The sequence below is a fragment of the Crocodylus siamensis genome, chromosome 10, assembly GCF_052110815.1.
Source record: "Crocodylus siamensis isolate JL-2025a chromosome 10, ASM5211081v1, whole genome shotgun sequence".
NCBI classification, from domain to species: Eukaryota; Metazoa; Chordata; order Crocodylia; family Crocodylidae; genus Crocodylus; species Crocodylus siamensis.
In genome coordinates, this window is record NC_143404.1 from 31218595 (window position 1) to 31242625 (window position 24031).

Consider the following 24031-nt stretch of genomic DNA (forward strand, 5'->3'; position numbering starts at 1 on the left):
GGGGTGAGCTCTGTCCACTCCTGCCCTTGGCAGCGTGTGCTGTGCTCCCACCCACATCCACCCCACACCCCCTGATGGCACTGCCCTGACCCTGGCCCTGGCCTCAGTCAGCATTCACAGCTTCCAGATGGGCAGCTGCAGCTGCTGCTTCAGCCACCTGAGTGCTGCTCAGCTTCCACCACTTCCAGAGGCTGCTCCTCCTCCTCCTGCTGCATCGTTCCAGGTAACAGTTATGGTGGGGAAGTGGTGACAGCTGTGGGGACATATACTGGAAACCAGATGCCCAGCCTGTTTGGGGAGAAGCTGCAGCTGTGCAACTCCTTCCCTAACACATGAGGCTTCAGCTCCAGCTGCCAGCCTCCTTCCATGCATTTGGCCACCCAACACAATGAGCAACCACTTGTGGGTGGGCAAGTGGGTAGAAGATAGCCCTGCTGGGAAGCTGTGCACACTGGCTAGGGTGGTGCCAGTGCCAACAGTAGGTACGGGGTAGATGCAGCCCCCTTCCCAAAATAATTTTAATATAAAAGGGGACATCAGCTGAAACTTTGAGACAGAAGCTAGTAGGGGGTGCACAGCCACCAGAGGGCTGTATAGGTATTGGCAGTGAATATGGGGGGATCCATGGGGTAGACGTGGAGTTTAGGAAGTGAGGGGTGTGTGGCAGGGGTGGATGTGTGTGGGGGGGTGCTTGCATGCTAGGTCCCAGAAGCAAGCTGGGGGAGGAAAGGAGGGCATGGGGCACGTGCAGCAGAGCTCACCTGGGCAAAGCAGTACAGTGCAGGTGCAGATGCAGGTGTGGTCCGTCCCTACCTCCTCATTCATCCCACAACTTTCTGCAAGGTGGCATCTGCTCCCATCCTGTGTGCTCAGCTGCCCCCCCCCCCCAAATAATTTTAATATAAAAGGGGACATCAGCTGAAACTTTGAGACAGAAGCTAGTAGGGGGTGCACAGCCACCGGAGGGCTCCCAAGGTAGCGGATGCAGGCTGCCTGCTGTGGGCTTGGGTCTCCCTGCCTGCTGCCTGTCCCCTGGGAGCCCTATGCTAGCTGTGTTCCCCTGCCTGCCCAGCAACAGTGGACAGCAGAACTTCACACTGCTGCTACCCTGGTTGCCTCACTATGGTGGCGTGGGATTCCTGGGGGAAGGGCAGCAAGGTGTAAAGTCCCAAGCTCACACTGGGCTTCCTGGATCCTCCCCCAACCCACTCTGCTATACTCTGGCCGTGCCATGGGTGGGAGGGTTGTGGGGGAGGCAGCTATGTGTCCCACCTTTACATTTTAAAAAGGTTGTCACCCTAAACTCTGTAGGTGTAGCAGACAACAAGATTGACAAAAGCCTTCTAGGCAGGCTGTAGGAGGTACAACACTGGGACTCTCCGGCGTCCTTGCAACTTAACCCTGTACTTCAGCTTTGCTGAGAGCTTCTTGGTGTGCACACAGTACTGCACTAAGGTAGCTGAACTGCTTCTCACTCAGGAGGTAGGATATGCAGAGGGGACATAACATGTCTAACCCTGGCAGTGTCTGGCATTATAATAGAGCCATATATTATTATATTATGGCAAGCTTCTGAATGCCAGCCAACATGGCTTTGTGACTGGCAGGTCTTGCCTGACCAACCTCATCTCCTTCTATGACCAGGTAACATGCCCTGGACAAGGGAGATGATGTGGACATCATTTATCTGGACTTCAAGAAGGCCTTTGACCTAGTTCCCAATGACGTCCTCATCGTTAAGCTGGGGCCTAGATCATCATACTGTCCAATGGCTAGGCAACTAGCTACAGGGTCGAAGCCAAAGAGTACTAGTTGAAGGGAACAAATCAACATGGTGCAGTGTTACTGGTGGAGTCCCTCAGTGCTCAGTACTTGAGCCAGTACTCTTTAACATTTTCATCAATGATCTAGATTCGGGAGTGAAATGTGAACTGTCCAAGTTGTATGATACCAAATTATGGGAGAGAGCCGTCACACCACAGGGCAGGCTGGGGTTACAGGCTGACTTGGACACACTCTTAAGGTAGGCTGACCAAAACTGGATTGCCTTTAATACAGAAGGTGCAAGGTGCTGCACCTCAGTGGGAAGAGCCCTCAGCATACATACAGGCTCGGCAGTGCTATGCTTGCTAGCACCACAACTGAAAGGGACATGGGGGTCTTGATTGACCACAAGATGAATATGAGCCACTAATGTGATGTGGTGGCGGGCAAAGCTAACCAAACTCTGGCATGCATCCACCAGTGCATCTCAAGCAAAACCAGGGAAGTCATCCTCCTGCTTTACTTGGCCCTGGTGAGACTGCAGCTGGAGTACTGCGTTCAGTATTGGACCCCCCACTTCAGGAAGGATGTGGAGAAGCTTGAGATAGTCCAGAGGAGAGCCACTTGTATGATCCAAGGCCTGGAGAGAAGGCTCTATAAGGAGAGGCTGTGGGTCTTGGGACTCTTCAGTTTGGAGAAGAGAAGGCTCAGGGGGGACTTGGTGGAAGCCTACAACTCTATAAGAGGGGTACATCAGGGCGTGGGAGAACATCTGTTCACCAGAGCTCCCCAAGGGATAACAAGGCCTAATGGCCATAAACTCCAGGAAGGCCGATTTAGACTGGGCATTAGAAAAAAGTTCTTTACGATGTGTGTGTCCAGGGTCTGGAACAAACTCCTCCCATGGGTGGTACAAGCACCTACTCTGGATTCCTTCAAAAAACAGATGGATTTATTTCTTGCTGGGGTCACTTGTTGCCAGCTAACTTACTGCCTATGGTGGTGGGGCTGGACCCGATGATCTCTTGAGGTCCCTTCCAGCCGTTAATATCTATGAAATCTATGAAATATAGGAATGGCCATATAATTTCTTTGCTTCCTTAATTTGTGAAATGGAGGAAATGCTTCTCCTTCCCCGCCCCTTGTGTATAGTCAGAAAATCAAGGTGCTTGGTTCAGGTCTGTTCTATGCATAGGTGTAGCACTTAGTACTGGGAAGCCCTGGTTTTAGTAATAGCTTGTAAATTCTATTGTAATGCAAACAACATTTGTACCATAACCTTCCTAATTATCCTCATTCTTTATTCATTTATTCATTCAATTTCTATGCTGCCCTTCCCAACCTTGTAATGTTTCAGGCACTGATTTCTCTCCCTGCCATACAATCCCAGCACTTCCCTAGTTAGTGTTATTGTTCATTATTACTATTTCTCTATCTGGAAGGCATTAAAGTATGCAAGATGCTTTACACACAAGTCTTCACCCTAAGGACCTAATGTCTATTAGGTAATGTAGATGCATGTAATGCCATAGATGATTCCTTTGCAATTTGTAGCCAGCCTGAGTTGGGGGCCCATTGCAACTTTAGAGAGGTATTCAGCACCTTGCAGGGTGGTCCCTTGGGATAGTACTGGTATGTGAACTCCTATCCATCATGTGTTAGTTGTGTTCTACTTTCCTGTTTTCCATATAGAAAAAGATATCCACAAGCTAGCAATGGGCTGCTGGCTAATATAATCCAACTCCTGTCATCAAAATGCTTTGCCTCTTGCATAAATATAAATTTATATAACACACTAACTCCTGAATCAGTTTTGTGATAAACATAAAAAAACAAGAGGAACAACTGGAATTCAAGTCACATAGCGGTTAAAATGTGCTACATTAGTGTGCTGGCTAAGAAGCCCAGTTTGATGTTGACTTAGAGACTCCCAGAGCGGAGCTTGTTTGACAAAAAAACCCCTGAAAATCCAGCTTAGTTGGGGAGCTTCCTAGCAAAGGTGCAAGTGTCATGGAAATGAGGGGATGTATTCTTTCTCCCCACCTTCTTGTGTATTTGGTTTTAATAGTACTGATAATACCAGTCACTAGGACTGAACAACTTCTCTGGCATGAATACTATTCATGTCTGAATTACTACCCCACTGTTTTCTGGAGGTTGCTGGTTAGTGTTACTTTTTCCAACCAACCCATTTTTTGGGGAAAAAAGGTATCTCTTGGGGCTATGCAGAATGCTTATATGGCTTATGGATTTTGAAGGGTGCTAACCCAGTGTGGGTTTGCAGACAAGTATTCCTCACCCACACTCCACTTTGTGCTAAGAGACAATACATAGATCCCCCTATGTAAATGTATGAGATAGTATATGGGTTCCCCTATGTTGCTGATTGTGGTGAGGAGTCTAGAGAAAGCAGGAGCCTGTGTACACTCAGTAGAGGATTTCAACAGCTAGTTGGATGTGAAGGGAAACAGTATTTTCAGTATTGCCAGTTTATCTTTGAGATCATCAGCTCACTGCAGTTGTCTTTATACCTTTGCTGCAGGCATTGCTTGGCTAGAGGTGGTTTTCCACAAGGTTGGGTTAACAGAGCAACAATGGTCTCAAGGGCCACATCCCCACAAGCAAGGGCTGCTGCTTTCTGCCCCAGTGCACACCCATGCACGTGGATTTAGCACAGGTAAAATACTACAGGTGAGGTAAGAGAGGCTGGGACCAGCAGCTGGGCAGGCCCCAACAGCCTTACCTGGAGTCCTGGGGGCCTCCAAGGGCTCCAGTGGCAATGATCCAGGCACAAAGACCTGTTCAGCCTGGCCAGGCTCTGGTTTTCAAGTGGCGCATGCTACCACCATGTGCACTGCCTCACTTTATTCTGGAGAAGGTTTTTTTGATACTGGGATCTCCTGGGGCCAAAAAACCCCACTGTGCTACACATTATCAGCACAGCAAATACCTGCATGTGTGGCACATGCAGTTTGCGGCACTGCACACAGTATCTGCAGTGCTGCAAACCACATGTGTCCGCTTGTGTGGACACACCCAAGATGTGTTTTTCACCATGTCATGAACCTAGGGCTATATTTTTTATTAAATTAAAGTTTAGACTATGGAAAAGGGAGCCAAGCCATAGGCATTCTGCATAGACCCAAGAGATAAATGGGTTGGCTGGAAAAAGTAACACTAACCAAACCATCAGTAAATGCTGTTTTCAGGGCTAGCCATGCAGATTCTATAATGCCAAGAACTACAGCCTGTTTGAACGGCCTATGATATCTTTTTGATGCTCCTGGACACCATAAGACCCTGCTCTTGTAGTGGTTTACACAGTGTAAGCTTCTACTAGCAAAAATACGGGAATTGTATTTACTCATTATTACACCTCCACCTCCACCCCTCTTTGATTTGTTTTGAATTTGTGGAGTCACCTCTATAACCGCCATGCAGAAAAGAAGGCCTCAAAATTGAACTGGATCTGTGCACAGAGTAGTCATTGAGATCCCCTCAATTCTCGTCTTGTATCTTTTATTACTGATGAGTGTTGTGGTTGATTTCTACCCAGGAGAGTACCACTGATAGTCATCAATGAGTTGCTAGTGATGTTATCCTTCAAGAGGTTTAGCAACAGTCTACACAGGTTCCCTCCCAGTTCTTTTTGGAAGGCTTTGGTTGTTGCTTTGTGACTATCTTGTTTATCTTGGGTAGCTGCTGGAAAAGTGTTGAAATACAAACTTGGATCTTCCCCAGCATTGGAGTCTGGATTCTGCTCCCAAAATGCCCAGATGCAGTAAGGAATCATTCTATGGTGGTATAGGTACAATTTCCTTACCAGCAGATGGATCCTGAAATATGGCAGCCGTCTCCATTATAAACTTGTGAGACTTGCCATGAGCTGACACTGAAGCTTACATACTAACTATACTGTATACTTGTTGCATCTGTTCAGCCCTGCCTTCCAAGTCTGCACTTCCTAAGGCCCCTGGCATACAATAATCACGTCTTAAGTTGTTACCTGGCCAAATGTTCAATCAGTTAATGGCTTGATAAAATAAAGAATAAGCCTCAAAATTATTACACAAAAAGTCCTATCATGCCATTAAGTAAATGTTTGGCCAGACTGGCGCTCCCAGTAGCTATGCAGCCCCAGGGCTGGGAGCCCTGTTAGCTGATCCATAGTGTGCCTTTCCCTTCCTGGAGTATGGAGTGTTACATAATGGCTCATTTATAGCTTTTGCTTAAAGGAGAGTTTTGTAATTCATAAGGGCATTATAATTTATTTTTCAGATGGGCTCATACGTGTTTGAACATCAGTTGTCCAGTATGCCTAAGTGCGTACTTGGCTGATGAGCACATCATAAACATCTACATCAATGATTCTCAACCAGCGTGCTGCTGTAATCTGGGGTGCCTTGAGATCTTTTCAAGGGTGCTGTACAATGTCAGCACTGTTAGGTGTGCAGACATGATTCAGAAGATAAACCCAGAGATTTAAAATAGGAATTCATAGTGTTAAAAAACATTCTGACCCATTATGGTCTTTCTGAATTCTTTGCAAAATAAAATCACTCTTATTTTTCTACACGTTGGCAATTTCTGGAAGGTACCTTGAGTCTAACAAGGGATGCCTTGAGTCAAAAAGATTGAGACTAATCTAGATAAATGAAAAGATGCATATTGTTATGATGTGTAAATGGAAATAGAGGATGGTATATTTCCAAATAACCATGTCTAATGTAAAGTTTGTATCATCCTAATACAGATTATTTTAATAGCTTTTTTACAGGAAAAATATTCAAATAACCTGAGTATGCTAATAAACAATGTGGGGAAAAATAATTGAATTGGTTGCAAAGGGATTTTTTTTTGTATGGGAAAATATGCAGAAAACCAAAATACAAAGCGAATTGATACATGATAAAATGGCATCTCATGTACTGGAATCAAAAGAAATCTCTTTCAAAGAAAAATAGCAGGCTGGGCACCATGATTCCTATGCAAAGTTTCCGAAATACAGAAAAACTTCTACTGCTCTGACAAACTAGGTCACCATTACTAGTGTAGTTTGATCTAATCCATACTTGGCTTCCCCACTGTTAATTAGTTGCTCAACTACCAGGACCCCCTGGAGCCCTCCAGTCCCTGCTCTTGGGGCAAGTAGAGGCTTTTTTTTTCCTTTTTAAAGTGACAGTGCCTCGGGTTGGGGGGACAGCCATGGGGGCCTGAGGGTGCAAGTGCAGAGTGGGGCTGAGTGCAGCAGCCATTTGGGGGGGGGGGGGGCTGCAGCAGCTGGCAAGGGATGGGGCCAGGTGGGGCAGCAATTGGGGGACTGGGGTAGGGCATGTGGGCTTTGTGGGGCAGGGGTAGCCCCTGCGGGAGTCATTTGGCCCCTGTTGGGGGGCCATAGCCCCTATGTGACGGGCCATAACACCTGTGTGGGGCCACTTGGGACAAAATAACCTTGCCTGACTCCTCCCAGATCTGCACCTGTGCTGTCCCCAGCAGTGTCAGAAGTTGCCTTGCCCTGGCCACTTTGGTACAAAAAGCTGCCCTGGCAAGTAGCTCAGGGCTACTCACTCTCAGGAGCTTCTGGGGCCTGGCCAATTGGTACCTGGGTACACTACCCCTTGTGCCAGCTGGACTGCTGCAGCAGCCCTGAGAGTTCCCTGCACCCTCTACCCACTGGAGCAGTCTGGCACTGGGAGCTGCTGCCTGGCTGTGAACTGCTGCGCACATGCCAGACCTGGATGGGGACTGCACAGCCAATAGAGGCATCTGCCCTTCCTGGCCAGCTGCCAGCTGGTTGTGGCTGCAGAGTTGGCCTCTGTGTGGTAGTATTGCCATGTGTGCCCCTGTCCAGCCATCTGAGCAGCTATCGCCTGAAGATGTTCCCAGTGTGGTGGCCTGCTTTGAACTATCAAAGCATCTCCTGGCCCCAACTGGTCAGCCACCAACACACACACAGAGCACAGAGCAGTGCGGGGGAGCAGGGACCGGCCCCAGCCCTGGACACTTGGCACCCACACTGCTACTGCCCCATCATGCAAGAGCAACCCAGGTCACTACTGCCTTCTTTTTATTTCCGGGGTATTTTTGACCCCTGGATATCCAGGGGTCTAAATTTGCCTCCACACTGGAAATTTGCAGTGCAAGGAATGTTTTTTTGTTCCCGCACGTGCCGCGTGCAGCCTCTCAAAGGGCTTGGAGAGACTGCAAGAGGCATGTGCATGCTCACCTGGATGCACCCATTGGCTGCATCCAGATGTGAAGAGGCATGCACTTGCAGTGGCACATATAGTAGCGGCACAAATTTGTACTGCATCTTTTTGCCTCAGTGCATACCCCTGCACGTGCACTTTGTTGAGTCACAAATTGTCCTGCTTCAGGCAAACTGCCCTTGCCCAGCTCCTCCCAGCTTCCAGCATGCTGGAGGAGCTGGGGCTCAGCTGAAGGAACAGAAATGCTCTGGCTAGCAGTCAGAGTATCTCCCTGGAGGACCAAGCCTCCGTTTCTTCTGGTGCATGCTCCTGTTGCTTGGTGTGCACCACATTTTTTCCAAGCACTGTTTTTTTGGCTACTGGGAAATCCTGGTTGTCCCTGCACACTTCAGTGTTCACCACATGCAGTTTGTGACACTAAAAAGGGTTTGTGGCACCACAAACCACACACCCCTGCTGTGGATTTGACCCTTGAGTGCTGATAAGTGAAAAAGGACTTCTAAGGGATGTAGCAAGTGGATTTGGAGGATCTTATTAAGCTGGTAAAGAGTTGGGTCTCAGAATACATCAACAATTTTGCCATGTTACTGGTGAAGATTTAAAAATGTTCCTTGATCAGTTCCTGACATGCTCATGTCCTATTGCAGTTCAATTTATTTGCAGCAAGCGTTGAAAAAAGATGCATGAGACTGGAGATCATGAAATAGTTCTGCTTAGTCTTAGGGGTTCCTGTTATCAATGATGTATGACAAATATTGGTACTTATAACCAGGAGTTTTGCAGAAGTTATCAGTGTTATTTAGCAAGCCCTGGGATCTCCTGGGTCAAAAAAAACCCTTGCTCTGCAAGGTAGTAGGTCAGGGAACACCTGCATGTTCAGAGTGTGGTGCCACATAACTCTGTGCTCATCTGGACACAGCCTTAATGGGCTGCAAGGAGTTTTTTTAACCAAGCTTGCAGACTTTTGGATTGCTAGTGGAGGATGCACCTAAAAGCAAGCACAGAGTTAGACTAATCTTGTCATTAATCTTTCATGAATCTTTTCTCTATGCACTGTCCTCTACCAATTGCCTTTAATTAAATTGGAACCAGAACTTATTTAGTGCCACTCACATTCTTTCAAAGGATTTGATTATGGGCTTCTGCAGTTTGATTACTACTTCAGACTGAGACTTTTTTGGGCCTTCAGGGGAATTAAATTGGATTTCTGTTGTACAACTGAGACTTCTCTGAGGTGAAGTTCATTACTGGTGTCTTAGAACAGGTCATACAAAGTAAAAGCCAGTCTTTTGCAGAAAGCATCTTTATTTTCAAAATATGTCTAACATTTATCATTATTCACACACCAGTAAAGCCAAGCACTAAGCATCACCAATACAAACCATAGTTGATAAATACCTATTGTATATCCAGAAGAGAACCTAGAACTACATAAATAATTTGTTTAGCTTCAGGTATGTAACACAAGATTTATAGAAAACTTAAGGCTAAACATGGTTACTAAAAAGACACATTGATGCATTTATAGGCTCAAGAAAAATAATATAGCAATTGTACCCTGATTTTCCCAGAAGAAATAGATGATGTTGATAAAGATCAATGTGTCAAGGTTATTCATTGGGTTATTGTTCATCTTCAATTCAGTGCTCATATATTTTCCCAAGATTGCTTTTTGTAGGATAGATAGATGATCCAGGATTTTATTAAGGTAGGATAGAGCTAGATTTTCCTTTCTAAAAATACATCTCCTCAGTATAAATAAATAAGAGGCAGGTGGAGGCATGAACATCATTCTGAAGCAGTATCAGGACTTATTCAAAATAAAATAAAGCTTAACTCGGATAAAAAGAAGAGATATGCCTAGCTAGGTTTGTTTGGAGGTCGAATCTGTAAATCACTCTTTCTCCCATTTTATCCCTTCCATTTTCGGGGAGAATAACCAAACAGAAATTTCAGACCTGCAAGACAATTTGTAAACACAGAACTCCCATTGGTAAACCATGCAAATAAAGTACAATTGATTCAGCAAAACAATGACTGGAAATGCAGTCATCTTCACAATAACAAATCCAGTTGATTAAGTAATTGTTTACTCATCAGGTACTGGAAAGTGGGCACTCCTGCATGGACAAAATTTATGATTTTTCTGTAGCCCTCTTGCCCTACTCCCTTTCTGGGACTGGGGAGAAAACTGAGCATATTAGGAATATGATCTCACACCAGTCCCATAGAAATTATCCAGCTGGAGTCAAGATCTTCACAAATGAATCCTAGTTTTGAGTGCTCATCTTGAGAGGCTGTTAAGGGACTCTGTTTCTCAGAAAGCATTAAGCACTCTGAAAATATCATTCCCACAGTTTCACCTTTAAAAAGAAAGTTTCAAAGCAGATAAAGTCCACTTTGGTGTGGGACTCCTGGAGCTGGAATGAAGGCAGAAAAGCAGATGTTTGCCTCTGGTAACAAGGCTGCATGGAAGCAGAATGATGAATAATTTCAAAGGAGACAATCCATGTAAAACCCAGTGGAAGATTTGTGGAGGACTAATAAGGGCCCGTGTGTGATATTTTCTCCATTCTGTGATGGGTTTTGAAGGATGCATCTCTTACATGCAAAAGATCTGGTAGCTCATAGAAAGTAATAATGGTAGAAGTATTGGCAACTGAATAAAAACTTGGGACAGCAATTAAGGTCCTTCTCCCACACTGCCTACTCAAGTCTAACATCCGTTAGGTCTGGAGCATAGCAACTGACCCAATATAGAGTTTGTTCTCCAGAGAGTCCACCTATGATATCTTCTGGCAAAGACCTGACACCTGATACCTTCATTGTAAGCTTTGTATAGACCTCTGGAAAAAACATCCCAACTCATGGATTGTTTAAAATGTATAGGAGAGACAAGGTATACCACACTGACATAAGGGAGTTGGGCAAACCATTTCAGAATGTTAATAAATTGGAGCAGAGACATGGCCATAAGCTAGCTAGCAGATTCAGACTGGACATTAGGAGGAACTTCTTCACAGTTAGAGTGGCCAAGGTCTGGAATAGGCTCCCAAGGGAGGTAGTGCTCTCCCCTACCCTGGGGGTCTTCAAGAGGAGGTTGGATGGGCATCTGGCTGGGGTCATCTGAACCCAGCACTCTTTCCTGCCTATGCAGATGGTCGGACTCAATGATCTATTGTGGTCCTTCCTGACCCTAACATCTATGAATCTACGAATCTGTGAATCTATAAATCCTAATTTTTGCCAGTCTCTTCATTTAGCCTGAAGCGCTCCATTTTAAACCATTCGGAGTTCAGTGTTTATTGCATTATATTCTTGGCCTAAAAGAAGGAACCAGTTATACTTTGCATTTCAGTTAACTGCAATGATTTACTGGCCTGCTGGTACAAATGGGCAACAGCAGCAAAATTTTAATGGCTTTCTCTCTCATTGCTTCTTGAAGTTTGTTTAAGCTTTGCTTCATTTGTGTAATGTGTTTCTGAGGTTGTGGACAAGATATGACCCTAAATCATTTTAAAAGAATGGGGGGAACAGCTTATTTCTTAGAAGCTTATGTCAGCTGATGCTGAGACTTCTAAGGCACTTGTAGCAGTCAGCTACGAACTGGTATAATTTGAAAGCACTTCATATGTTCATCTGCCAACATCTTGAGCTATAGGGAATGCTTCAAAAGTAAACTGAGAGGGTAGGATAGAGGAGTATGGGGGAAAAGAAAAATGAACCTTTTGCTTCAGTAGATGATTTTCCATGGTAAAAAATACCAGAATCATTCACTGGAGCTATTTTTTAATACCATGATCAAAAAATCCAGAATTAGTCAGCACCAATGTTCCCAGCATGGTCAGTTGTGCTTGACCACAATGTATATGTGCATCAGAGTAGCTGGATTTCTCACCACTTAGGCTAGGTAGAGACATTACATATCAACTAGTATAAGCGATCAGAAACCAATCTAAACCTGTAACAACAGAAAATCAGTGCACGTAGACTGCTATAAAAACGGCAAAAAACAATTTAAGATAGACCTGGGTGGAAGTAGTATCAGATGGAATCAGTTTCAGGCAGGCTATCAAACTTCTGTACCAGATCCCCTCCCAAATCAAGTTAGTTCTCAGTCTTCTGGCATCCCAGGCAACTTTGTGGGTCCCCCACTAACTTCCCTCTTGCAGGTCAGGTAGGCTAGCTTAGCCTCTTGCTTGTCTGCTCCAGCTGAGTGCCAGGCTGGCCCTATCTCCACGCTGTCACAGAGCTGAGGCAGAAAAGCCTCTGCTCCCTTGTCCTGCATTCTGCCTGCACCTGTCAGCTGGGCCAGGGTGGTAGAGGGAGCAGAGTCCCCAGCCTCTACCCTGCCACCACCACCCCAGCTGGGGCTACATGGTGGGGGTTTTCCCCCACACTTGCTGCTTGGCCCACCTGACCAGCACAGATGCACTTCACAGCTGATGGAAGAGAGGAGGAAAGTGGAGGCCCCCACTGAATGGACCTATCCCCTCTCCACCCCGCCAGACCCAGCGAGAACAGCTAGGAGGGTGCATAGCAGGAGCTTTCCCCCTTCCTCACTGCCTGGCCTGCCTGGCCAGCTCAACTTCTCTCCACACCCTGCTTCCAGCTATCAGCAAGAGGGTGGAGGAGAGAAGCAGAACATCCCCGCAGAAAAAAATCATATCCTATATCTCAACTCAAAGCACAGAGTTAACTATTTCCTTAATGCTATCATATGTCAGTCTGAGCTATTCTTTGTGCACAGAGATGCATAAAATTGAATTGAAGACGTGATGCTGAATGCATTCAGAACTTCATTGTAACAGATCAAAAATAAGGTGCTGCTTGGTTCTTCAGTCTGTGAAATGTGTATATTATAGGAAATACATTTGTTTAATAAACCATGCAAAAATGATTCAACTATATAAAAAGTTACTACGTAGATATTGTTCTTTTTTATTTAATTTTGTCTGGCAATTGGTGTGTTCCCAAATGTCCCTATGTTATTGTGCTTCTGTATATAAGATGTACCATGTCTCTATTTCAAAGGCAGGGATATAATCAAAAAAGCATACTTCTCTTATTGTCATTGGTAGTATAAAATGAAATGTTATTTGTGCTGTAAATTACAGTGTTGTGACTATGCAGAAGAAATCAACCATATTTAGACAATAAAGGGAAACACTGAGAAACAGGACATTTTGATTCTATACTATTCTCAAAATCATTGAATACCAAATGGAAGTAGAAAAGTTTCTCTATAGGTAACCTTCTAGCACAAAATAGTCTGTGGAGTGTCAGTTTCATTGCATAAGGAAAGGGCCTTACGCAAGTGTACACCTCCCACCAATAGTCCCCCCTTCATAGGTCTGAATTAACCTGCTCCCCACTCCCTTTTTGTTCCACAGGCAAAATAATATGTAGGAAATGTTTTCCTCACTTATTCAAGGGGAAGATCCCGACAGTATATAGGAAAAGAATTGTGCTAATGAGGGGCATGTCCAACTGCCAGTAAGCTGCTCTAACTCATGGTGCTTTACATAAAGTGCCATGAGTTAGAGTGCCTCCCCCTGCTCCACCCCTAACCCAACAGACATTGGCTAGTTGGATTGGGAGGGTCGGGATGAAGAAGCCACCCCTCCTCCCCAGCCCTGCCTCTACCCCACCCCCCAACAGTCTGGTGCTGTCTGTAAGAAGGGAGGGAAGGGAAAGCAAGCCAAGGGCTAGGGTTTGCCCAGCTGAGTTGTGGGGAGGGGGAGCTGAGAGTTAGGGGGGTTCCAATTCATACCCGACCCTCAAGCTCCAGTTGGACAAACCCCAGGCCACAGCTCATTCCCCCTCCCCTCTCCCCCTTTCCTTCATGCAAAGAGCCCTGGGGATGGGGATGGGCTGCACAGCCCGGAGCTGATCACACAGCTAGCACTGGTAGGCAGATGCTGGGTGTATATATTTTTCCTGTTCTGAGAAGCAGCGCAATGTTATATCCACACCATGGTTTCCAATCCATTTTGCCCTACCCGGCAGGATGCCTTCAGCCAAGGAAGCACAAGGGAGAGCCCTATCTAGTATAATAGTGGGGATGATTTGTGTCTTAAACATTGTAACTGCAGAACTATAGTCTTCACTGAACATGTATCTTCAGTAAAGAAACTAATCTCTTTCTTTTTCTGTGGCAGATTTCTCTTTCTTTTCACATTTAAAAACATTCAAAAGGTCCTTTTCTTTTCATATAAGAATAAAAACAACATCAAAACCTTGATTTATAGTTTTTCCACAAAACATAATGATTTCAGGCCAGCTGTGGCTTAGAGATATTTTGGAAAGGTTCTGGGTTTTTTGGTGTTGCAAGCTAAAAATGCTCAAACTGCTGAGAAGCAAAATGGGCAAAGATAAGTTGGCAGTCCTCAAAATTATTCAGCAGATGGGTAGAGGCAGTCCCCAGAGAAGACAGAGGAAGTACATGTGTTAGCCATTTGTTCAATCACACCTTGTTACAGATGGGATAAACTTCCTTAGCTGCAAGGTGGTATCACAGATTGGAACTTCAGGAGTTGGGATTTTTATGAGACAATAAAGTAGGTGAAATTTTAAAATATAGAAATGAATTATGTGGATGGTTGGTGCAGGCCAGTTAATAAGTACTTTGTGGTTAATTCTGTAAAAAAAAGGATCTTAGTGTTTGTTTATAGTTGTCAAGATAGGAGGTGCATGCTTTCTGCTACATGATTTAGGCAGTTTCACTGTTTTGCAATGGACACTTTCACACTGAGATTTTCACAGCTACTGAAGGGATTAGAAATCCAATCCATGTGATTTTTTTGGGATAAACCAATCTTTCGGCAGCCTTGAAAACTGCACCACTGATTGTTAGAGATTTTCTAGAGGTGGTTAGCTATCTGAAGTCAGGAAGAAGGTAGGGCAGGCTGGCACTGTGTACACACATACTAACTTTCTGACAGCTAAACTGGCTTAACTTTTTTAAACCCAATTTAGCTGTCAGGGAGTACACACGTATGTGGAGCAGAGTTGGCTTAAATGCAGCGCAAGATACTACATCTCTGAGGTGTATTATATTAGTTCATGAAATGGCTGCCACCATGTCAAGAAGCTGTATGCTCTGATGTGGCTTAAGTTGACTTAGTTTAGTTGCCTTTATCTTACGTTGTCTTAGTATGTGTGTCATCATCAGCTATTCCTCTAAACAAGGATGATGTCTGCCAAGGTGTGAATTACTGGTGAATTTTAAGGTAGCTGAGGAGTCCAGTCTGTGCTCTGCAAGTTTTTCCACAGACATGACAAATGGTGCCTCTGCAGGGGCGAGCAGGGGAGCACAACTGTTGGCCAGGATGTTGTGTACATTTTCTTCCTCCCATGCCTCCTCAGCCCCTACCAGCACAGAGCTCCCAGTCCCCACTCCATGATTGGAGAATGGGAGCTGGGAGGTCCTTCTCTCCCAACCTGAGCTCCGTGGCTGTGGGGCTTGGGCTGGGAGAGAAGGATCTTCCAGGGCCCCACTTCCTGATTGCAATGGTGAAGTGGGGGCTAGAAAATTAGGATCTTGCAGCCCCTGCTCCCCAAGCATGATTTTGGAGCTGAGGACTTGGAGCTCCCTGCTGCTGGGACAGGGGGACATAGTCCCTGCCCAGGCTCTGGTGGCAGAGCCCACCCCAGCAACTCCCAGGAACAGGAAGCAATCTCTTGCCCCTTGCTGGTCAGCTGATGGAGAGCAGATTTGCTCCCAGTCAGGCTTTTATACAAGTGCTACTGTGCAGTAACTCATAACAAGTGAATTTGCTATTTGCATTTGCAAGTAAGAAATTTACTCATGATTATTACAATTTACTGTGCAGTAAGCATGTGCACTTGTAGGAGCACATGCTTACTGCATGGTAAACTGCTCTACTGTGCAATTAAGCATCTCACATAGATGCACCCATTGTTGCTTTTAAGTTGAGAGGTAGCCTAAATAAGAATACGCAATAAGAATACCCAATAAGAATTTTCATTTTCCAGGATATATAGTTGATGAGTAAGGCCAGCCTTAAAAACAACTAGAATAAATGAAAGATGAAGGCTACATTCTGTAGAGTATTCATGAATGTATGGAGGAACTATGACCACAGTCATAGGAACTGTTATAATCGGTCTATAACCATACTATCATGGTTTATAATTTACAAGACAGACAAATTAATATATTATTTATAATACTGCTCCCTGGCATTCTAGCCCTATTTCTAAAATCAAATTGGTTCTTACACCTCTGTGAATAATATATACTGAGTATGTTAGATTGTTCTCTTACACAATAGGAACAGAAATAGCCACTCACCTTTAGCTGCACAATATCAGCAGCTTGCCATATGGTATCCCATCAGTATACCATAGACTTCTATTATAGTCATTGAAACAGTTCCTGTGCCTTCATCACAAGAATAGCCATGAACTTGAAGAAAGTGCTGCAAATGTGAATTTTATGAGGGAATCTGTTTTGTGGATAAGTTTGCTGAAATAGGATTATGTGGTTGCAAAAACTTGAAAAACAAACAAAAAGACAGAAAAACCTCTGCCTCTCTCATACCATTTCTATGCCTGGCAAGTTTTTTCTCTGTCTCCCTTTATGCTACAATGGCCCAGAAAGCATTTTCAGCTGAGTTACAGTGAAAGGCCTTGTGGACTGAAAACATGTGAGGATATACTCTATAATAGCCTGACTATTGCTTTCTGTCCTTAACAGAGCAAGGATCTTGATAAAAGCAGAGTGCTTTTTAATGTTCCTGACTAGGATCTCTTTCATTATATGCAGACAAATAGCCAGCATGCTACCGATAATCCTCAACCACTACCAGTTCAGATTCTGTGGCTACATCTACATGAGATGCTGACTGAGCAGTCATTACTGTGCAGGCATTTAGTACTTGTATAAACTAGTACTAAGTGACTGCGCATTAAACTGTGTTACTGCACAGTAGTGCCAACGAACAGCTTTTGGGACACTGACTGAGTAGTAGCCCACAACTACTGTGTAGTAGCATCATGTCATGGTTTCTAACATGTGATGCTATAGCACAGTAGTCTCGGGCTACTGTGCAGTCAATGTCTTATGTAGATATGGCCTGTTGGTATTTTTTCAATAAACTCTTCCTCGGAGCCTGTTTTAGGGAAAATGGAGCCCTGGGTGAACTTGTATTTTGCTGCCACCCCACACATCCAACCCAGCTCCCTGTGTTGCCACTGGACTTTAATATTAAGCATTCTTAGTAAGTTCAAGTGACCTTATTGCTTATGTATAAAAATTCAAGATGTTTTCAACTGAGGTGATTGAAGGAATCCAGTTTGAAAATGTACCTGTATTTCCTTTAAATTCAGTTTTAGATTTAAATGAAAACTATAAACCATTTTTTCTTCCATAGTCTGGTTTTAGTAACACTTTGCAATGTCCAAAAAATGGTTTCTAATTTTTCTGAAGACTAGCTGAAAAAGAGCTTTTCTTTTAAATCTTACATGTTTGACAAGAAATTATTTTTTGGGAAAAGTGTTGACTAGATCTAATTTGTAAAGATGCTTGGCCCAATCCTGGTCTTGATTAAACAGGCTGATACCATCAGCCACAGGGACTGAGAACATGGTTCTGATACATCATGTTTAGCTCTTTGCATTTGTGGGGCAGCCTTATTTGTTGGATAATTCTCTTCTCCCTATGGGTTTTAGGGGTGTTATTTGATGTAGCCATTCTCCCTACCATTACCATTTATCTCAGCCTTTGTTAAAGGTCATTATCTATCCCAAGAATGAGATTCACATTTACTACAAAATGAAATATTTCGGTGATGACTTCACATACACAGCTAACATCATATTTCTATGTCCTCCTCATGTGTGATTTAATTGGTTTCTGACTGTTCTTTATACAGTAAGTCTCACTTTATTTTTGAGGGGTGTAGATATCAATAACGGCTACCTTACACTAGCATTAAATATCTGACTCTATTAAACATAATAAACATAATAATACCTTGTTGTTATTAGTTGCTTTGGTCCAGACATGACTATTTAAATATATTTTCATCTTAGCACTATTTTAACTTTCAACCACAGTTGTAACTCCATAGACTTTGCCATGTTGCTGACTGCATATCAGATCAAAACCCTGTGAAACTCCACTGGGCATCTTGGGTTCAGAGGGAGAGTGGGTACAAAAGTTTATAACGTATCTCAGCCACAGCATCAGATCCAGTTTTCAAGACTGTAAGAATAAATATGCAAGTACATTGTACACAATCCTAAATCCTTAGAATTTGTTTGCAAGGGGCAAGGGTTACTTTCTTGGCTTTTTACAGGAAGGAATACATTCTATTATAAGCACCATTTCTCCATGAAATTCATCCTGGCATTAAGATTTGAGGGACAGGTTTTCAGTTGTTGTTATAGCTAAACACGTTATAGCTGCATTGATTTCAGTGGCACTATGCCTTTTTATGCCAGGTGAGGATCTGCCCTCTCATACTCTTTGATGCAGGCTTCCTAGTCTCAGATAATTATGTCCTCTATATACCATATTTACTCAGATATAAGATGATTTCCCCCCCATCAATCAGCATGGGAAAAGCCCTTCATCTTATATTAGAAATCAGCCCCTCATCTTACATTAACATACCAGAAATATCTCCCCCCACCCGGCCACTAAATTCATTGCCTTTAATAAAATTGCTGCTGGAAGCAGCATGTGCTCAGTCATAAAAAACAAATATGAAGTCCTGGAGATACTCCAATACCAGGCCAGCACTGAGAGAGGCCAGAACAAGCACTGACACCCTCCCCAGTCCCAAAAATGCTGGTAGTCTATCACAAGGGCAGGTTAGTATAGACAACCTGAATAAAACATTGTACCCACTCTGCGGTGCCCCTCAGTGCCAACTCTTTTTTTCAAGTTGTAGTAAACCACTGCATCAAATATATTTTGACTTTGTCTTCATTCCCACAGTTCAGCGGTGCCTTTCTTTTTTTCCTGTTTCCAATGATTCCTGTTTCTTGGCAAACAGCACCAAACTTTTATATAAATGAGAGGCTTTGTCACCCTCTCTGTCATCTCATCTCATGTAATTAGTGTAGCTCTACCTCCATGGGTTGAAGCCAGACCAGGCAGCCCCACACGTCATCTGCACGTAAATTTTGGAGTGTCCCAGAAGTATGCAAGAAGTTAAAATGCACCAATTCTGAATTAACTAAGTCTGTAGTAATTGCATATATGCAAATTACTCTGAGCATGTTTATTTCAGAGTCAGTAGTTTTTTTACTCCTTGTGTTTCAAATTGTGAAAAGTGGAGTGGGGGACAGCAGGAAGCTGCTGTGGGTCTGGGTCATGGACAGAGTCAGACCCATAGCAGTCTTCTACCCGCTCTCTGCTTGCTCTCTATAGCTTCTGCCTCCCCTACTGCCTCTTTCCTCCCTTACTATTGCATGTAGTTCACATGTGCTTGGGGAGGGAATAGAGCCTGAGCAGTGTCTGACCATAAGACAGTGGTGGAATAGGCAGAGACAGTGGGGGCAGGAAGACTCCAAAGGCAAAAGTAGGAGGGGCAGAGGGCAAGGGAACTGCCTGACCCCCACTCTTCCTCCTGCCACTATTTTCCCTACTGTAGCAGTGGGAGGGAAACACATTCAAGACAACCCTCCAATACTTAACTTCTATATCTGGAAAATTATAACAAATTTACAAATGTTCCATATACAGTAAAATCCCTATTATCTGACATTTTACTAACCAGAATACTTCATTAACTGGAATTTCTGGCATGCTGGCTGGGGGGGGCGGGGTTTGAGAGGGGTAGGGGGAGACCTCGTGTGTGGCGCCCACTGCCAAAACCCACCACCCTACAGTGCCACCACTCCGCATCTGACCAAAACATCTGTGTTGCTGCTACTACACCTCTGGCTGCCTGCCACCCCACTTCCCTCCCCCCACTGCTCTGCAGCCAGCTGAAAATAGCTGGACTCAATTAATGGGAATTTTTAGATACCCGGCACCCCCCATTCCCCACGCATGCTGGATAACAAGGATTTTACTGTATAGAACTTAGTTTTTTGGGAGGGTCATCTTATATTCAGGGTTGTCTTAGATTCAGATAAATATGGTATTCAAAAAACAGTGAAGACAGGCACAGCATATATAGAAGAATATTTCTTTCCACATTTCTTTATCTATACAGGAGACTTTTGCCCTTCGCAGAGGGATACATTCTAGAGATCCCCATGAATAGGGAAATCCACAAATACTCATAGTATCATAGTACTTTGGGTCAGAAGGGACCTAAACAGATCATTAGGTCTGACCCCCGGGCCAGAATGGGTGCTGGGGTCATATCACCCTAGTCAAATATCTGTCCAGTCTCCTCTTGAAGACCCCCAAGGTAGGAGAGAGTACTACCTCACTTGGGAGCCCATTCCAGAGCCTGGCAGCCCTAACTGTAAAGTAATGTCTCCTGATGTCCAGCCTGAACCTTCTCTCCAATAATTTGTGGCCGTTATTCCTAGTAAACCTGGGTGGTGCCCAGGGGAACAGAGCCTCCCCCAATTCCTGCTGGTCCCCCCTGGTGAGTTTGTAAACGGCCACCAGATCCCCTCTCAGCCTTCTCTTGTGGAGGTTAAATAGATTCAGGCCCTTTAGCCTCTCTTCATAGGGCCTGCCCCCCTGCCCCTTGACCATGTGAGTGGCCCTGCTCTGGACCCTCTCAATGATAGCCACATCCCTCTTGAAGTACGGTCCCCAGAACTGGATGCAGTACTCCCTGTGGCCTGACCAGTGTCACATAGAGGGGGAGGATCACCTCCCTGGACCTGCTTGTGATGCATCTGTAGATGCACAACAAGGTGCGGTTAGCCTTACTGACCGCTTCCTCGCATTGGCGGCTCATGTCCATCCTGACTTCAAGATCCTTTTCTGCCACTGTGTTGACAAGAAGGGTGTTCCCCAGGCTACAGGTGTGTTCCTGGTTCCTTCTCCCTAGATGCATCATCTTGCACTTGTCTGTATTGAATTCCATCCTATTCTCATCCGCCCACCCCTGTAATTTGTCTAGATCTAGCTAGATTCTGTCCTTCCCCTCCAGTGTGCCCACCTCACCCCACAACTTGGTGTCGTCAGCAAATTTGAACAGTATGCATTCCACACCCACATCCAGATCACTGATAAAGATGTTGAACAGTACAGGCCCCAGGACCGAGCCCTGGGGGACTCCACTGCCCACATCCCTGAAGGTCAAAAACAACCCTTCCACCATCGTTCTTTGGGTGCAACATTCTAGCCAATTTGCCACCCATCTGACTGTGTAGGCATCAATGCCACAGTCACCAAGTTTTTGTAAGAAAATGTGGTGGGAAACCATGTCAAAGGCCTTCTTAAAGTCCAGGAAGATAACATCCACCCCAACACCCTCATCCAGGGACTTTGTGACCTGATCATAAAAATAAACCAGGTTAGTCAGGCAGGATCTGCCCTCAGTGAACCCATGTTGGTTGCCCCTGAGCATTACATCCCCTGCTGGGCCCTTGCAGATGTGTTCCTTGATAATTTTCTCAAAGGCCTTCCCAAGGACTGAGGTAAGACTGACTGGCCTATAATTGCTGGGGTCCTCCTTTCCCCCTTCTTGTAAATGAGGACCACATTGGCCCTTTTCCAATCCTCTGGTACCTGACCAGTGCCCCATGAGCACTCATAGAGCTGTGCCGGGGCCCTGCTATGACCCCCGCCAATTCCCTCAGTACCCTTGGGTGAAGAGCATCTGGACCTACTGATTTAAACTTGTCCAGCCCCTCCAAAAGTTCCCTAACTAGGTCATCCCTGACCCTAGGCAAGGCAGTTGCTCCACTGGGTCCATCCACAGTTCTAGTGGGGGAGATGGCCTGATCCCTGTTCAGAAATATGGAGGCAAAGAATTCATTAAAGAAGTCAGCTTTTTTATTCGCCTCAATCAGGAGATTGCCAAGCCTATCCTGTCGGGGCCCCATGTTACTCGGTGCCATCTTCTTACTTCCTATGTATTTGAAAAAGGACTTTTTATTATCCCTAATTCTGGTCACTAGTCCTAGCTCCACCTCTGCCTTGGCCTTCCTAACAGCCTCCATGCAGTCCCGAGCACCAGAGGTGTAAAATGCTGTACTGCATTCATGAACGTTGTCTGCGTTCATAAATGGCGCATGCCCCCTATAGCTGGAGGGGGCATGGCTGCACTGGCAGCAGCAGGAGCCCAGCAACAGGATCCAGGCGGCAGTGGCAGGAGCTCAGCACTGGCAAGTGTGGAGATCCCACACGCTCTGCTGGCGCCATAACAAAGTGTCATCATGCTGCACTGCAAATATTCGAAACCACTAATGCCAAATCCATGAATAGTGAGGGTTTCCTGTAACACTGATCTGCAGGCCTGGCTTTATAGAGATGAAAGTATAGGTTGGTGTCTCAGACTAGTAAAAGTATCTCTGTCTGTTTCAGATATGTAGTTTATGATGCCATGAATGGAGCAGCAGCAGCTGAGCAAGTTGCTCTTGTTTATGTGAATAAATAATGCAGAGGTAATTTCCCTAGTGGTTTCCAGACATCAGCAAGGAAGAGATCAGGTGTTAGGTACTAGAGGATGTGGGATGTTGAAAGGTTTTTTTAATGCAATTTTGAGTATTTTGTAGTATAAAGTTAAAAACTAGGAAAACGGATGAACCTGGACTGACGCAAAGACAGGAGCTGAACAGTCTGGAGAGAAGGCCAGGAAACTTGTGGGCACTGTTATACTGACAAATGCTCTAGAGTTCCAGACAACTCTTCACAGATGATTGCAGATCAAACTGTAGCATTCAAACGTCTGAAGTTAGAAAGGTGGATAGAGTGGGCCAGATCCTAGTCCACCTATTCAGTGCCTACATGTGATTATATTCCCCTCTACTTGGATCCCTGAAAATCCATTAATGCATCTATGTTTCTAACATGCTGTCATCTCAGCCTTAAGCTAAATGACAAATAGCAGTAAGCAAGAGGAGGAGTACCCACCTGCCTTTGGTATTAATTCGTTTTTTTCAAGAATTTGAGCAGGGTGGAACAGTGTCACACTTAGGCGTCTAAGTCCGGCACTTAATAGGTAGAATAGGATCCAGCTCAAAATAGGAAACAAACTGCTTTATTATTTGTTTTTTAAACCTCAACAACAAGAATCCTAATACTGTTTGCTTTAACTTCATGTACTAATGACTCTTTTTTTCCCCAAGATGCACAGAAACTGCAGCATCTTGCTCTATTGCAAGCATCAGCTTTCCCAACACTTGATGTCTCCAGGTGCCTGAGGTTTACTCCATCTCCACTAATCATTTTTTCATTTCTAGACACAGAAGTATTCTGACCTGGAAAAGGAAAGAGAAGAAGGGTCACCACTGCAGGAAGGAGGAGACCCTCTGTCCAAACTTATAAAATCGCTTGAGGGGTGCTCAGTGTCAGAGCTGCTGAAATCACTGCTCCATAGTGTCATGATGCATCCACCCCTCATTCATTTCTCCCATAGAGCATGGCTGCATGCCTGACTGCATGTTCTCCATCCTGCAGTGTCCTGTGTTTCACTATCATCTTGTATCACATAGGAAAGAGGGAGCTCTGACTTCCTTCACTGTCCTTCTGGGTAAGAGAGAAAGGCAGTGCAGTAAAAACCACAGCATCTAAACAACTGCTGGAAACCATCATACCGTCTCTTGGTAAATGGGAGCCCTAATCACTTTGCAGGTCCCATGCAGCTTCACTTTAAAAAAAAAAAATTTGAGACAAAAGCATATCTGATTTTAATTTTCTTTTGTTACATTTTTTCTTACTTTTTCCTAGACACCGCCCGATGGTATTACCTGTATCAGAGAGGTAAAATTTAAACCAATTTGACTGTCTTAGTCACCTGTCTTTAAAAGGAAGAGGTTTCCTAAGCAAGGAAATGTACAAATTGACTAGCTTTGATCCCTTTTCCATGTTTGTAGCCAATAAGTCAAAAAGTGGTTGAAAATTACCAAGCTCCCAGGGTAATTTCTGAAATTGGAGAAGGAGTGAGCAT

At 44.6% G+C, this 24031-nt stretch overlaps 1 protein-coding gene across 5 annotated transcripts in view; it reads left to right on the forward strand.

The window, feature by feature from the left end:
- KCNIP1 (potassium voltage-gated channel interacting protein 1) overlaps positions 1-24031 on the forward strand; it is a 620696-nt gene that overhangs the window by 542546 nt on the left and 54119 nt on the right. The window contains exon 2 of one of the 5 annotated variants that reach the window (XM_090065223.1): positions 23812-23844. The exons of the other annotated variants lie outside the window; for them this stretch is intronic. Within the exon in view, the coding sequence (XP_089921349.1) occupies positions 23812-23844 (33 nt within the window). The remainder of the gene's footprint in view (positions 1-23811; positions 23845-24031) is intronic. 5 annotated transcript variants of the gene reach the window in all.